General features: G+C 45.9%; 1 protein-coding gene across 1 annotated transcript in view; it reads left to right on the forward strand.

Annotated features, from left to right (window-relative positions):
• csmd3b (CUB and Sushi multiple domains 3b) overlaps positions 1–17,462 on the forward strand; it is a gene marked incomplete at its 3' end in the record, with an annotated part of 385,413 nt that overhangs the window by 193,625 nt on the left and 174,326 nt on the right. The window contains exons 8-10 of the mRNA XM_080837924.1: positions 5,201–5,288; positions 8,872–8,996; positions 14,491–14,612. Coding sequence (XP_080694050.1) covers positions 5,201–5,288; positions 8,872–8,996; positions 14,491–14,612 — 335 coding nt within the window. The remainder of the gene's footprint in view (positions 1–5,200; positions 5,289–8,871; positions 8,997–14,490; positions 14,613–17,462) is intronic.

A 17,462-nucleotide genomic window follows, 5' to 3' on the forward strand; every position in this document is an offset into this window, starting at 1 on the left:
ACATTCCCTCAGCTGTCAGAGCTGGTGACTCGTATTCCAGTGAAGAGCACATGGCACAGCAAATCAAGGCTGCCTGTTGAGAGGCATTGAAAGGCAGCAAAAATAGACGTATTTGTAGATTTATATATACAGCCGCGGAAAAAATTAAGAGACCACTTCAAAATTATCAGTTTCTCTGGTTTTACTATTTATTGGTATGTGTTAAAGTAAAATGTACATTTTTGTTTTATTCTATATCCTACTGGCAACATTCCTACCAAATTTCAAATAAAAATATTGTCATTTAGATCATTTATTTGCAGAAAAATGACAATTGGTCAAAATAGCAAAAAATATGAAGTGCCTTCAGATCTCGAATAATGCAAAGAAAACAAGCTCATATTCATTTTTAAACTACACAATACTAATGCTTTAACTTAGGAAGAGTTCAGAAATCAATATTTGGTGGAATAACCTTGATTTAAAATCACAACTTTCATGTGTCTTGGCATGCTCTCCACCAGTCTTTCACATTGCCGTAGGGTGACTTTATGCTACTCCTGGCGCAAGAATTCAAGCAGCTCGGCTTCTTTTCATGGCTTGTGACCATCCATCTTCCTCTTGATCACATTTCAGAGGTTTTTTATGGGATTCAGGTCTCGAAATTGGGCTGGCCATGACAGGGTCCTGATCTGGTGGTACTCCATCCACACCTTTACTGGCCTGGCTGTGTGGCATGGAGCATTGCCCTGCTGGAAAAAACACTTCTCAGAGTTGGGGAACATTGTCAGAGCAAAAGGAAGCAAGTTTTTCTTCCGGGACAACGTTGTACTTTGCCTGGCTGAGGTTTGTAAAAGACCATAAGGATTGAACTAAAGCGGACTGGAGGGTCGTCTTGTTCGTCTTCTCTGATGAGTCCAATTTCACAGTAGGTGCAAGACTCTGTGGCTTGTAGGCCTCTCCAGGTCTCCGTCTAACCATCAGACGACAATGTGTTGGGCAAAGCTGAAAATTGGACTCATCAGAGAAGACGAACTAGAAGACCCTCCAGTCCGCTTTGGTTCAATCCTTATGGTCTTTTACTAACCTCAGCCAGGCAAAGTACAACGTTGTCCCGGAAGAAAAACTTGCTTCCTTTTGCTCTGACAATGTTCCCCAACTCTGAGAAGTGTTTGGTCACAAGCCATGAAAAGAAGCCGAGCTGCTTGAATTCTTGCGCCAGGAGTAGCATAAAGTCACCCAACGGCAATGTGAAAGACTGGTGGAGAGCATGCCAAGACACATGAAAGTTGTGATTTTAAATCAAGGTTATTCCACCAAATATTGATTTCTGAACTCTTCCTAAGTTAAAGCATTAGTATTGTGTAGTTTAAAAATGAATATGAGCTTGTTTTCTTTGCATTATTCGAGATCTGAAGACACTGCATCTTTTTTGCTATTTTGACCAATTGTCATTTTTCTGCAAATAAATGATCTAAATGACAATATTTGTATTTGAAATTTGGTAGGAATGTTGCCAGTAGGTTATAGAATAAAACAAAAATGTACATTTTACTTTAACACATACCAATAAATAGTAAAACCAGAGAAACTGATAATTTTGAAGTGGTCTCTTAATTTTTTCCGCGGCTGTATATATATATATATATAACTAAAGTCATTATTATGTGTGTGTGTGTGTGTGTGTGTGTGTGTGTGTGTGTGTGTGTGTGTGTGTGTTTGTGAGTGTGTGTTCGTCTGTGTGTCTCTTTTGACCCCGTACCCTTGTGTTTACTTGTAAATATTTGCTGACAGCACAGTTACTGAAATCAATACTGTGATGTCTGCTGCTCTGATAGGATGGATCTTAAAATGTTATTTTTTTTTAAATCCAATCTGCAATCATGGCCCGAGATGCGCAGCAGATGGTGGCACAACTGCGGCTAGATGTTTTAGCCGTGCCATTGTCAGATGTGTTGAGAGACCGAGACAAACTAGACACATCCTCTGTGTTTGTGTGTGTGTGTGTGTGTTTGTGTGTGTCTATTTGTATATGTGTGTCTACGCCTATGCGTGTGTTGCTGCCTGTGTGTGTCTGTGTGTTCCTTGTGTGTATTTCTATGCTGTGTGTGTGTGTGTGTGTGTGTGTGTGTGTGTGTGTGTGTGTGTGTGCGTGCGTGCGTCATCCACCAAGCCGCATCTAGTGTAATTATGATGCAACCCCCAGTTATGTGTCTGTCCTGCTTTTGTGCATTACAGGGCCCTATTGGAGTGCCTGCCTGCCTGGGCGCTGAGTCATTGCACTGACACCATTCACACTTGTTGCATTAGTCATGCCAGGCTCTCTACCCTCTTCTGTTTGTTTCCCCCCTCCACGCGATTATGTCATCCATCCGTGGACAAAACAAGCTATTTCAAAAAATAATAAAAAAAAGTCAGTGCAAAGCGTCTGTATGCCAAACGCCCACATGGCTATCTGCCTACATACACGTCGCTCCGCTGGCTCGCCATCTTCTGCCTGCCCGCCCTTCCAGTCTGCTGGCTGACTAGCTGTCTTTCTTCCTCTTTCCGTCGTTTTTTTTTATTTTGTCTTTTATGCTGAATCCCTGTTGGTAGAATGAAGCTGGCAAAAAAATTAAAATACACACGTGCACATGTTGCTGTCCCCCCTTGCAATTTGAAAAGACCACAGATAGAATAACTAATGAACATAAACTGTACTTGCTGAATGTTTTGTCAGCGGCTGTAAATACAGTACCTATGTATATGAACTGACATAACGCGTAAGTCAAATCAAATATATCAAAAATCAAATAATATATAAATATATATACTGTATATAAAATAAATATTTGTATTAAATAAAACATATTGACGGCATGTACAGTGTACCATGCCTACAGTGTCCTCATTGCCAACATAGTGATAAATTATATATCCCAGCACTTTTCTTGTATTACAAGAACACAGCCCTCTGGCTCTGCTGAGAGTCCTGAAAAATAGCAGCACCACACCGAAGGCTGACCCAGGGCCAGTTCACTAGTGCTTTGATCAGAGCAAGGATTTTTTCTCACACAGGTAGACACTGAATGGTCCAGGTGCTGACAGCCACATAACTTCACTTCCTGTCGTTTGTCACACCCAGGAGTCCTTATTAAAAGAGAGCCAACATCATCGGTCTGAGCTCAGACACCGGAAAAGGGCCCGATTTAATCATCCCTTAAAAAGGGTGAAATAAAGGAGCCTTGAATCACACATGAACTTTGATGGCTATCGTACCCTCCCTTTCCCATACTAATTTAATCATGCTGTTGTTGAAAGTAATACCGGAGCAGTTTCTCAGGTAGTGCACCACGGTCCGAACGAGTTCTGCATGTTGAAGAACGAGCGGGACTCCAAATCAAGTGATAATTAAGTGTTTTTTTGAGGTGTTATCAATGGTTGTTGTTGTTGTCGTTTTGTATGTTGTTTCTGTCTGTCTGTGAGCATCCATAACTTAACAGCATTCCCACCCAACCCAGACCCCCCTGACCTAGCCGACCATTCGATCATTCTTCTACCCATGGCACAGAGACAGAATGGCAGGGCTCTACACACCGCTATGTAGTGTAGTTTGCAAAAACGAAAAATCTTACACCACTCTATACACACATCCACACACACACGCCCTGAGTTTAGAGCCCTGACCACCCCCACACAGACCCAGAGTCTAGAGCCCAAACCACCCCCCCCATTCCCCCCATCACACACCCAGAGTCTGGAGCCCTGACCACCGCCAACCCATCCCCCGGTCCCCCCCAAACCCCCCAGGCTCTGACATCTCCTATTAGGCAGTAAACAACTTCCTGGATATGAGCCTGATGAGCACTCAGTGGAGTGCTGTGCACCATGCAATGGGCTCTGTGCAGCCACTCCCCATCCAATAGTAATGGACACCATCTGTAGCCCGAGCCAGGCTGGGACCGCCTCGCTCTGCATTTGTGAGGGATTTTTTAAACACGCACCCCCTCCCCCCACACACACACACACCTCAGCCTCACGCTACAGCAGTGACATTTGCTGAACTGTTATTTTTTGCTGCTGCTGATGTTGTTGCTGTTTTTTTTGGGTGAGAGAAATAAACAGATGAATGAAACAAGAACTGGAGCAATTAAGAAAAGCAACAGGCGAGAATTCAGTTTTTACTTCATGTTAATTGCAGCATATCAGCAGCTGAATCCGAGAAAGAAAATGTCTCTTACTTAGAACTCGGCTTTTCAAAATAACATCATCCCATCCCATTAAAAGCACTACAACGTTGGATGGAAGTTCACAAGGTTTAACAGATAATTATGTTCAGCAGAACAGACTTCTGGCGTCTGCATGACTTAGATTCTGGTTTCATAGCAAGGCTCTTGCTCCACCACCTCCCTGTGAAGTGCGTGGCCACGGGTCTGCTCAAGTGGAACGAGGGGCCTGTCATGGGCAGGGAGCTGACAGTGAGGCGTTGAGGATCGGCTCCTGGGCCTGTGTGGTCCGGGCAGATGCTCTTGCTGCAGGTGCTGTGGTGGCTGGGTGCCATAGAGGAGGAAGCCTTCGGTCCTGATAAGCCTCTTGCTCTGAGCTCTCATGTCAGAGCCCATATATGGTTAGCCTGCGATGCTAACGGAGGGGCAGTGGAAAAGAGCGTCAACACAGGACTCTTAGGGTCTCAGATGGGGCAGGTGGTCACAATTAATCATCCTCACCTTGGCACCGGTTCACCAACTATGCCCTCTGTGTATTTACTTTTGAATTTTAAGTTTTTCATTAAAGATTAAGCTTCCTCTTAAAGTTCATCTTCTAGAATCACACAAGGTTAGACGTGACTCCAGTGATTCTCCTAACTGTACCTTCCATATTTTCCTTGCCGTCTCTCTTTCTTTCCCTCTCTTTCTCTCTCACTGCCCCTTCTTGCCTTCATCCTGCTGACCTTCTCATCTCTACTAATCCAGAAACACAACACAAACCCTGGGTTTTTCCCGATTGTCGGGTCTCTTGCGTGATGGTTTTGTGATCGCCTGTGATTGTCGTGAGTGATGGTGTCTGTGGTGGTTGTGTGAGGTACTGTACCGTGCCGTGCGCTGTGGCATGAAGCCAGCATGACCTAAAGCCAGCTCTGCTCCCTGCCTGAGCGTCCCCTTCCACCCCACCCCCACCCAGCCCTGCCCCCCCATCCAGCAGGTGTAACTCTTTCCTCTTCCGCTCTCTCTCTGACTTGTAGTGAACGAGGGCGGCATCAAACAGGCTTCCAACTCCTGCCCGGACCCTGGGGAGCCTGACAACGGCAAGCGCATCGGCTCCGACTTCAGGTAATCACACCCCCACCGCGGGCAAAGTCACCCTCACAGCACCCCCTCTTCTCCGGATGGTGAATGGAGAGTGATGGGTCGTTGACACACAAGCAGATTTTATGATCCTGTTGTAATGGCTTCTCGTGCACATTACATACAACACTCAGTACTCTAGCAGAGGAAAGTTTGCTCTGCCGCAGCATACAAAAGTTTTTTCATGATGTAGCTAATGCTAATGCTGATTTAGCTAATCTGTGCCATTCAACCGCTCACACATTTCTTGGTAAGAAATTGGCAGTAGCACTGTGAACACTGTAACACTCAGTCCATAGTTTATGAAGTAAATCTTACAGTCATTATTGCATATTATAATTGTGCCTTTGAGAAAATACCGAGAGTAACGAAGTGACTCACAGACGTACAGTAAAAAGCATATGAGTAGCCCCTTATACATGTGCCACTGTGATCAGATCAGTTTATCGTATCGTATTCGCGTGTAGGTGTGAACATTTTCAAGGGAAACGGCTCTTGTCGTTACGTGTTTACATGTGCAAAATGTGAACCGTTTACATTGCCTCGGGGCATGCGCAAAGACCACGGAGATGTGGCCTGGTTTGTTTACTAACAACATCAACGTGGATCTGCATCGTGCACAGGCAGTGTAGTGGCTTAAAGTTCCCTTCTTTCTATCAGCATATAGTTCTTAATATTTTTCTTTGAATAACCACTCCCAGATGGAAAGAAAACGAGTCTACGCGTGGATGTGTTTCAACAACGGTAGAAAACTGTGTTTGCTCCGTCTTTTACTGAACTTATAATTATTTGACAGTGGTATTAGTTACAGTTGAGACACCCGAAATAACTTGCATGCGCAGCAATCCTGAGACGTGATTTTTAGTTTGCACATGAATACTAACGTCTTCTTTGATCCCAGGAAATTTGAGCACACAACCCATCTCCCTTAAGGAGATATTGGCGAAAGTTGTTTTACCTACTTCATTGCAAACGTCTAGTTTTGCAAACGTGTCTAGTTTTTGTGCAGTAGTGAATAGAGTCTCAGTCTACTACACCATACATAGCATATCATGTTTGTAGAAAATGATTAAGGTGCAACAAATGGCAATAAGCATATTTCAATTAAAGGATTCACATAGCAAGTAAAATGGTGCGTCTGGAGCAGATACAGGGAGGGACAACGGTGACGCAGTTTGGATGTAGCGACAAACGTTTATGTGCTGTAACAAACAGTGTTAACCAGTATGTGAGTAACGTGGGTTTTTATTAAAACATAGCATGTGTAATGTGTAGCTATTTCATTCCGTTTATTAACCTTTCCGGCTGTCTGTATGTATTTACTAGTCAGCAGTAGGGCTAGACGTAAAGGAAAGGGAATTAACCCCGAAGTTAAAAACATGAAATCTACTTCGGCAGCGGAGCATTTTACTCCCCCGCATTCTCTCTACAAACTTCCATATAGACGCGGGATCAGCAGAGCAAAATCTACTTTCCTTTTGGGAGAAACAAGGCCAGTCGTTCCCACGACTACAGCACCTTGCAAAACGAATTCTATGCGTTCCAGCAACAAGTGCTGCGAGTGAGCGCTCCTTCAGTGCCGCAGGGCGCGTTATAGAAGCCAGGCACTCTCGTCTGAATCCTAACACTGTAGATGCTATTTTATTCCTGCATAGTGCTAAGACAAATTCTAAATAGAACGAAGGTTAGGCATATCAGCAGAGGTATATTTTGGTTACATTAGGATGGCTAAGTTTATAGCTATAACACCACAATGCCAAGAAGTTTGTCGCGACTGTAATGGCATATTTCATTGTGGGGGTGATTGATAGCTTAAGGCTTACGAGACACAGTGTTTTCCGATGTTTTACTGAGTCCTCTCTGTCTCTATCACACACACACACACACACACACACACACACACACACTAACGGAAGCAAAAAAGGTTTAAATTAAGTGACGATCCCTCAAATGTCGCGTCTCCTTAAAGCGCCGCAAACCTGCAAGCTATGAGTCAGCTGTCAGTATTGGAATAAGCCTTAACGTCTCGAAGATGAAACTGCCTGGGTTATTTTGTTTTTTGGGTCATCTCCCCCCAGTCACGCACCGCCTCCCCCATGACACATCGGCCTGATTTGACACGCCCTTTTCTGAGCCGAACGATCGTGGTAAACCACCTCTCTCGAAAGGCTCAGACGATCGGCGTAAAAACGAACAGTTCACATCTAGACCCCTTATACATGAGGCAATTGTAACACGTTCGCGAGTTTCTATCGGTGCAGACGTGATGTAAACGGTTTACATTGACACATGTATAAGGGGCTAGTGTATCATACAGCCTGATCATGTCATTACATCTGCTTAGTGAGAAAGCTTTGATCCAACAGTAAATAACCATGCTTTAATCCTCTATGGTGCCAGCAGAGTAATGTCCTGCCCACAAAAAAAAAGCTGATAAAGTTTTCAATTCCGGAAAACAGCTCACCTGAGTCTCCTCATCTCATCAGTGCACCTCAGTCTTTCAGATGACTGATTGGTGAGCTGCATGGGGCATGTTTCTGCTTGGCCGTAGTGGCCATCTGTGGTTTGGATCACCCAGCCCTGCAGTAGAGCTTGATTGAAGAGTGGCTAAGATCTTCTCTCCCCCCTCCATTAATCAAACCATGTGGGCCACTCATGGTTAATGTAAACTTGCATCACTCAGGTAACCCCCCTGCCCCCCCCCCCCCCCCCCCCTCCTCCCCCACAGCCCCAGGTTCTCTCACACTTGTCATCAACCTGAGTAGTGCTGAAGGACATTTTTTTATGAAGAGTGCGGAGGGAACTTTCAGCCTTGCATTATGAAGGCTGTCGCGAGAGTGACACATGTCATTAATATTGAGGCACCTGATTATGACAGTGGCCTCTCCCGGGCTCCTCCAGAATACCAAATTGGATTTCCCTTCCTTCCTTTTTTTTACTCTGAGAGAAAAAAGTGCTTGTTCTACCCAAAGTCACACTAATAATAGCCCAGCGGGACGTTGACAACCTGCATATGGATATGGCACAGAGGGCTATCAAAGACAGAAGATTCCTGGTGTAATTGTTTTGAGGTGTTTATATGGGAGGAGGGGGGAGAGAGAGGGGGGGGGAGGGTTTGACACTAGAAACATTATACTAAAATGTTCACACTCACACTGAGAGGTGAGCCAATTGCACTGTACAAATCCTTGTGTGAGTTCGACTTTCACGTTTGATGTGAAAGAAACTAGGGATATATAGATACATTTTTGAGAGTGTCGGCAGGGGTCAGTCAGGCTATTTATACTTAAGTGGTGTAAGTGGGCAACAGCTGAGCTAAATTGAGGGGTGTTTTTTACAGGTGTGTACAGAACCAAAGAAACACTACAGAATACAAAATAGCTCCTTTAATGCTTGTACTGTTAAGAATCGACCACAGTTCAAATGTGTGCTTGCATATTCATTCTTTGACCTTTTGTATGCTTGTGTGTGTGTGTGTGTGTGTGTGCGCACCTGTGTGTGTGTGCGTGTGTGTGTGTGTGTGTGTGTCTGTGTGTGTGTGTGTGTGCTACTTATTTCCCCTACCCAGTATCGGGGCTACATCTCAGTTCACCTGTGATGAGGATCACGTCCTCCAGGGCTCCAAGACCATCACCTGTCAGCGTGTAGCCGAAGTGTTCGCAGCGTGGAGCGACCACCGACCCGTCTGCAGAGGTGGGCAAGACTCCAGAGAGACAGCTGGGCCTTAGCGTGCTAGCTACTGCTGGAGATGTTTTGCTTTTGTACTTTTTTTTTAGGTTGTTCATTTATCTTAAGCATGACAGTTTGCATATCTGCTGTCCGGCCACCTGCACACGTTGTTCAGAAGGGCCCTAGGCATTTTTTTTTGAGGGGGGGGGCATCAAAGTTATCCCTTCTTGGGTAGGGAATGTGGTGTAGAGATGTTGACACATCCATCATAGCACGCCGAGCACTCGACACATGCTGAATGCCGTCTCTTCCTCAGCGGTGTCTCTTTACCATGGCAACCCCAATCACGGCTCACTGAGATTCATCTAGGCACGGTGACCGTGGAAAGAGCCCCGTCTCCTCACCTGCTGTGACCTGAGCGCCTGAGTGTCTATGGTTGGGTCGTGGTTGTTAAGTCCTAACGGCGGACGAGGAAGTGTTTCCATATTTCAGGCCGACAGTTTAATTATATCTAATTAGGAACAGAAATGAGTTGGAGCGACATGGACGACTCTGAGGCATAATTATTCATTCATATTCATTTTGGATATCAATTAGGGTACTGGATGTCACCTAACTGGATGTCTTCCCACTCTCTGGCTGACTCAGTTCCCCAAGGAGAGAGCATGGCTCTGGCGTCTTGCTGAAAGCCTGTGCGTGAGCCACCCACCCACCACCCACCAAGTTCTCAGGGTTGGAATCCTCTGATTCGAAGCCCAAGGGACAGACGTACCAGATATCGCAGAAGAAAACCAATGCTGAGTGTTGGTGTGCGTTAGCACTTGCATGGTAGAAGCTAGCCTCCTGAGAAAATACGGTTGATCTGACAACCTTCAAGGTGTTTATCAGCATGTATACACGGCTATGAAATAACACCCCATAAGTCAAGCAGCAAAACGACTGCATGTAAATCTCTGCTGAAAGCTGAAATGCGTCAAGGTAGCCTTACTTTAACCCATCTGTTTAGGAAAAGAAGCAAGAAGCAACTTGAAGGCTTCACACAAGGAGGCTGATCCAGCCAGTCTCGATTTAATTTCTAGTGGATAATGGCCAGGATATTATTTATTTACTTATTTATTTATTTATTTTGCTCAGCCCACCGATGGACTGACTGACAAATCGATGTGTCCTGCTCCATTTAGTCCTTTGTGGAGTTCAGAGCTCTTTGGGGGGTGTCCAGACAGTCAATGCCAAATCCTGTCGCAATCACCTCCCAGTTTGCTGAACTTACACAAAAATCCATGGAGGGACTGTGATTGGCCCCAAATTAATTTTGCCCTAAAGCCTTTTTCTGATCATCAGTGTATAACGTTTCCCTTAAAAATGTCAAATTATGATTTCTTTTATACAAAGTCACGTGTGATGAAAGGACACAAGTTGATTTTTTTTTTTCACTTTTACATTGACATTCATATTGGCCATGGGCACTGTGGACCAACTAGCGTCAGTGCCAGTGAACCTGGTGTCCACAGACCACTTCTTCACCACTCAATCACAAGCACTTCGACACGTCACAGAACACAAAGCCATATGGCCTCAAGAACAGCACGCAGATGGCCACCAGTTTCACAACCGGTTTTTAGAACTTTTGTCACAAAAGTTCTGTTTGCATATGTGCAGATAGTCTGTCGCTCGACAGTTTTTCGAAAAATCATCACGTGTTTTGACAGAACAGCAGAGAGGTTGAAAGAGTCATTCCTGCTTTAAACAGCGGCATGCAGACAATGCTTCGGTGAGCTGCTCTCCCTATTCTGTGTGTACCTCAGGTTCTTATTCACACAGATCTACCGCCCAGGCTTTGATGCCAGAAAGAACACGCTGTTCTGTTCCATTCTGCCATTGATAGTGCAGAAATACTCAACATGTTTCAATGTGTCCTTCTCAAAACAACTTATATAGATGGCAAATGTGTGAACTTGTGTCTGACTTGCAGAGTGTTATTTATGTGTGTGTGTGTGTGTGTGTGTGTGTGTGTGTGTGTGTGTGTGTGTGCATGTCACTCTAACTTGCGCTGAGACTAAGGCGGGGTGCAGCCAGCAGAGAGGGGAACGAGGCAGTGCACTGTTGTCCAGGGTTAATGATGTCATTGATCATTCCGGGTGGCAATTGTTTTTGAGGTTACTTTGTTCCTGTGCCATCGCAACATGCCCCTAATCCTTCCTCCCGCTGCTGAATTTGCTCCTTCCTCCCCTGTCGGAGGTCAGTCACAATGTCAAGAGGCATAAAACACCAAAAATGGAGGGGGGGAGTTGGGGGGGGGGGGGGGGGGGAGGAAACAAGTGATACATGGGCAGAGTGTTTTATCAGCTGCGATGGGTAATTATGTTGAAGTGAAAGCTTATCTCCCGGCTGGCATTCCTCCTAGGAATCAAAGTGAAAGTTAATGATTAAAACAGATGATAACGCTAAGAGGCACCACTCGAGGGGGCATCTCAGCTAATGTGAATGCTACACAGGAAGCGAGTCACCCTGACACCACCCCCCCACTTACCCCCCCACACCCCCACACACGCACGCACACATATACAATAGATAAATAATTGAATTAGCAAGTAAATAGTACATCTGTCCCCAAGTGAGGTACAGAGAGGAGAGGTGTATGTGCCTCTTTTGTGCCATTTCCCTCAGGCTACGCCGATTCATAAGGACGTTCAGGGCGCGAGGCTGATGCCCTCAGTTAACGAATCATGAGGCGACAGGCGGCACGCACTCACCACGGCGAGCTTGCCGCTCCTTATTTGTGAAGGTGGGATAGATACTGACAGGATGTTGTTGGGCGAGTAATGAATTGTTTGCACACCCGCCCGTCTCTTAATTTTATAGATAATTTCTGCCGGGGTGGTGGCGACGCCAACGGGCGAGACCGTGAAGCCAAGGCCGTTTATTTAACAGCTGGTAATTGAGCTGTCAGGCGGCAGCGGCTGCAGAGCAAGCATGCGCGCAGGGTACCCAACCGGAATATTGGAGCGCGGCGCGTCCTCCACCGCCCCATCACACACTCCTCCCTCGCGCCCCCCAGCCCCCCTCGGCCAAACCCTGGGGCCCTAAATTTCACCCTCGTCCATAAGTTGTTACCAGTTGTGTTTATGTGATGGCCCCCCTAAAGCAGGCTGAAAGATGGAGACTACAAGGAGGAGGGAGGTGAAGAGAGAAAGAGAGGGAGAGGGGATGCAGAGAGGCCAAACAAAGGATGGGGGTGGGGTGGGCCAGGGGAGAGGGCTGAAGTGTTTATGTCCCTCTGTGCCTGTCACTTCAGCGCTGCTGCTCTCGCTGTCTTAACTCAAGAAGGCGGACAGAGGGTGAGGGAGAGAGGGAAAGAGAGATAAACAGAGCAAAGAGAAATAGACAGAGGAGAAAAGAAGAGAGGCGACTCTGTAGTGGCAGTGAAGGAGGAGGAAGCCAAGGGAGTTAAGGTGAGGGCCTTGTGTTGCCAAGGCAACTGTGGGACAGAGAAAGTTGTCAGGAGGGAGGTAACCTGCTGCTGCATTTCTGCCACCCTGCAGGACAGGCATGTGCAGTGAGTCAGTGGGGGGCTCTAAGAGAACAAGGCCTCATGCTGGGAACACAAGTGCAGAGTAAATTCCCCACTCTGCTCTAAGCCATTCACACACCTATAGAACTTACACAAAGTTCTCATTAATAAAGCTCTATGTGTTAGCTTCCTGTCATGCATACACACACACCCACACACACACATATACACTGTCTAGTGCACAGATCTGTATGGTGCACAGGTCTCGGACACATACACCACAAATATACTTGCCGTCACAATTCACCATTTCTCCTCCCTACATAACCCCATTCACCGTACACACACACACACACACACACACACACACACACACACACACACACACCTCCTAGGGCTAATCGTAAAGTTTGTGGCACTTTCTCACAGTGGTCTCGTGACCTTTAGCTCAGTGCTAAATCACTAGCCTGGTGTCACACGGATGCCTGTTTGTTCCTGCGGCTATACACTGCACAAACTAATTAAGTAATATGCCACTTGAAACCATGCAGAAAATTGCCTGGATCTATATTTTCAGGACAGCCCAAGGGTACCCTGAGATAATCATACATTTGAGTCCTGCTGTCTAGTATTTTTTTTGTGAGTGTCTTGTGTGTGTGTGTTCAGTTTATCTTTAATAAAAATGTTTTACTTACAGGTGAGAACCTGGCAAGAAAAATGATGCATATTATATGTTTGTGCCTTTTAAGAGCAAAAGGTTGCCTGTGGAGAAGAGGCAGTGCTTTAGTGCTGGCAGTTCATTAAGTGACAAAAGGCTGTTAACTGATTTGCCTTGTTATAATGTGAAGAGCGTAATGGAGTTCTTGTCTTGTGTCTGTATGGCAAACATGTCAGTGTTGCTTTAAGAGAGGGACACAAATACTTGCCGATGCTGTCGTCATTAGCTTTCTCATCAGTGTCTGGCTTATGAACCACCCTCTAAGCCCTACTTCTCCCTCAAGTGAGGTGATGGAGACTGTGAGGTACCGGCAAACTAAGCTTTGCATTAAATGCGCGATTGTGGACTTCTGTCTGCAGACGCTCTTGTTTTCCTGATTATGTGCCACACCTCCTGCACCGGGTGACTCTTCAGGAAGAGCAACAACGCTTTTGGACAAACTCAAATGAAGGCCAGACAGCCCACCCCCCATTCACACCTCCTCGCTGATAATGACTGATTTATTTTCAAAAGCAATCAAGATGCAGCATCAGATAAATCCGGCCACCACCGCAGATAATGCCACCCTTGTCTTTAATCAAAATACCGTCACATTGACATCACTGTTGATAAATGCCCCAAATAAGACTGGCCCAGCTCCAGTATGCATAAACTACCTCTCTCTTTTAATATGTGGTTATTATTATTGTTATTATTCTTTATGTCCCTGTCAGGAGCTTTTGGCAAAACGCACCGTGCCGATCTATTTAACAAATTATTACTGGCACTCCTCCATTATGTAGATGAATCAGGCCCGAGTGTCGCTGGTTGAGCCTAACTTGAAATGAACTCTTTGGGCTGCCATGAAAGCTACCAGTCTGAGGCCCCAGATTTCTTGTTGCTAATGGCTGACAAATGAAAATCGGTCATGGATGACGGTGTGGAGGTGTTCGGGAAGTATTAGACTTGCAAATCTATCCAGGAATCAGCGACGGCGGAGGAAGGGGAAAAGACAAACCCATTTGCATGGGGGGGGTGGTGGTGGGGGGGGGGGGGGGTGGCTTATTACGGAGAAGGCATGGCACTCAGTGTGTTATTTATCCCAAAAACCCTATTACGGTGAGAGCATGGCTCTCAGTGTGTTATTTATCCCAAAAACCCGGCGACACGAAAATGAGCCCGGTGGCATTTAGCAACATCTGTAGCTAATTAAGAGCAGCCTCTTGTGAGCTCCGGCTTATTAAATGTCAAAATTTTGTCCATGTCTTTTATCCCTCATCTATCCTTCTTTCCTGCTCTCTTTTTTCCAGAGAAAACGTGTGGCTCCAATCTTCAGGGTCCCTCCGGTACTTTCACATCACCAAATTTCCCCATCCAGTATGACAGTAACTCCCAGTGCGTTTGGATCATCACCGCCAGTAACCCCAATAAGGTAGGTTACCCCTGTAACACTTTATTATTCCAGCCTTGTCTCCTTCAAGAGGTGGGATTATATTTTTTCCCCAGTGACTGTTAATAATTAACAGCAGCAGCATGTCGTGAGGTCGGCTGTGCCGATGCCTGTTCATAGACCCACCCCTCTGGCAGATCCAATTAGCCAGGTCATTGCTGTGGATGTCGATAATCACAGGTACTGTAGCTGCCTGTGTGCTAGGTAGGTAGCGTCATTGAACGTGATGCTTCACGGATGGCGACGATGATACAAAAGGACAGTGTGTGTGTGTATGTGTGTGCACAGTTCGTGACCGGTCGAATGGATGAGGTGGCGCCCTTCAGGAAAGTTCAACGTTTTCATCCTGTGTTCATGCCATATGCCCTGAAGGATGGCTAAGGGTACAAGTCCCTTCTTCCTATGAGCATTAAGCAGAAAAAATGAACCCCCAGGAAAAAAAAAACTCTTCCAAAACACATTTGAGTAGGTTTTGGGTGGCTTTCAAAGCTGGAGAAAAAAAAAAGAAAGCAAAACGAATTTATGAAATATTTTGGATGAATCCCAGCCCATTTTACCCCCAGTGGACTCATCCGGCTCCCAGCTGCATTCGCTCCAGAGAGCCGCCCTCATCAGCAGGGCTGGGGGCCAGAAGAGAAAGAGAGAGGAGACTGTGCTGGCCTGGCCTGGTCTGGGCTGAGCTGATCTGAGCTGAGCTGCTGCTGCTGCTGCTGCTGCGGGTCCGTGTAGACCCTCATCTGTATTCTGGCGCCGCGTCTCTATGCTCCTCTCCCAGGGTCAGTGTCGTCGCTGGTGCAGAGCGAACGTGCGTCAGCTCTTTGGCCAGCCTCTGCCTCCTGGCCTTCTGTTTGATCCGAACCAATCTCCTCCTCCTCCTCCTTCTACTCTTTTCCTCCTCCCCGTCATTTTCCACCATCAGCACACAGGCCTCAAGGCCTTTCACCCCGCATGGCCGTGAACTTTTATCGTCTGGCGGGGGGTTTGTTAGTTAGAGTAGTTATATAGGTAGGCTGTGTCTTTTTTATTTGTGGTTGTTCCTGCCTTTATTGCTGCACTTCAGCTCAACCACACTGCCTATTATACGCTCACTGTAAAAACAGAGGCGATAAAAGCGCATGTAGCCCTGTCGCATGCCTGAGCATGTTCCACGTATGTGTGCCGCTGTAGCAAGTTAACAGGCTGTGGCAGAGGGGAAAACAGGAAAGAAACAGTGAAAGGAGAGCTGCAGGGAGGAGAAGAGCATACATAAGAATAAAGGAAAAGGCACCTAAACAACCTGGAGAGTGGCCTATGCCAACCAGACCGATGTGGCTCGCTGTCATTTCTGTAATGGAAGTCCAGACAGGGACATTTCCGTCTGGGTCTCCATCTGCTAAGCAATGAAGTTCATTGATTTTGGGTTAATTCGAGCCATTGAAACTGCTTATATATTTCAGAATTACCATCTAAGCAAGAGAAAGGAGAGGGGGAGGAACTGAGGGAGCGAGCGAGAGAGAGAGAGAGAGAAAGAAAGAAAGAAAGAAAGGAGTCTATTGACTCCGCCCCATCTCACAAATCCAAGGACTCGCCTCCGAGTTTGCGTGGCTACAGTGACGGCGCTCCTACTTGTCCACCCACTCGCTTCGCGGTGCAATAAATTAGGACAACAAACCAATTTCTTCCCCCAGTCAGTGTCTTCCATTGACCTTCTCTGCACCTGTCTGCACCGCTATCCATAAAGAAGTTTTATACCCCGACTTGCGACATGGTTTCTGGAGGCCACCTCCACAGGTAGTGGCCCACTGTCAGTTTTGTGCAGTGCCACTCGGCCTCTGAAGAGCACCACTATGTAGCCACCCAGAAAGGTTGATTAAACCTCTCATCCCCCCTCCCCCTTTGCCTGTCCCTCACGCAAATCAAATCTGAGGACCTCGTAGAAGGCCTTCCAGGCTTGTGCTCTCTTGTTTTTTCTCCAGTTCTCTGGCTGAAACATCTAAATGTTCAGAAAACCGTTATGAAATTGTCTGGACATATTCCCATTTGGTGATAGATGAGGAGTAGCATGAAAGCCTTGTGGGTCATGGTGTTTTTTTTTTTGTTTTTTTCAAAATCTATTTTTCACTATCTTTGTGGTTGTTGACGTTTGTTGTTTTGAAGGGAGAGGCTGTGGAACTGGCATTTGACCAATTTGGAACTTCTGATGCTCCTCCAAGAGAGTCCTACTTCTCTATTTGTCCTGAAGCCTTGGAGTTGGGAAGGTTTTTGTTTTCTTCCCTGCAATAAGTCAAAACTTGTTTTGATGTCCCCTTCAGAACCAAAATATTTTTTTTTGACAAATGCTACTAGAGCACTTATTCAGCCCTCCACACAAAATGTGCTAGGACATCAAAGTTTAGACAAAAACACAGAAGCAGCATACGCTGAAATGTGAAGTGATCTTCAGCCCTTGAGATCCCCAGCTAGACATGTTACTGCAATACAAAATGGCTTTATATCTCTTATTATTCTCCACAAGGTACCCGCTGTGTCTAATGGCGAACCTTAATAACTAAATGCATGTAACATTTCATAAAATTGTACTTTAGTTTTCAAACCCGGTTGCACTGTGACTCAATGACACCATCTAACTTATGTACCGTTTGTGCTATCAGTAGTGAATACAACAGGACAAAAGAAAAACCTTTTGAGATGAAAGAGATGAAAGCAACCTTTTGGGAGAAAAAGAGAGAGCTCGACCCTGGAGATTCCATTTGTAGATATGCTGTGTCCCAGCACATACACTGTAGTTTGCCATCTGATGTCTATGGACAGTCAACTCACTTTAAATGCTCTTAAATGGTGTGTCTTTGGGTA

The sequence above is a fragment of the Sprattus sprattus genome (assembly GCF_963457725.1).
Source record: "Sprattus sprattus genome assembly, chromosome: 4".
In the NCBI taxonomy this organism is placed as follows: domain Eukaryota; kingdom Metazoa; phylum Chordata; class Actinopteri; order Clupeiformes; family Clupeidae; genus Sprattus; species Sprattus sprattus.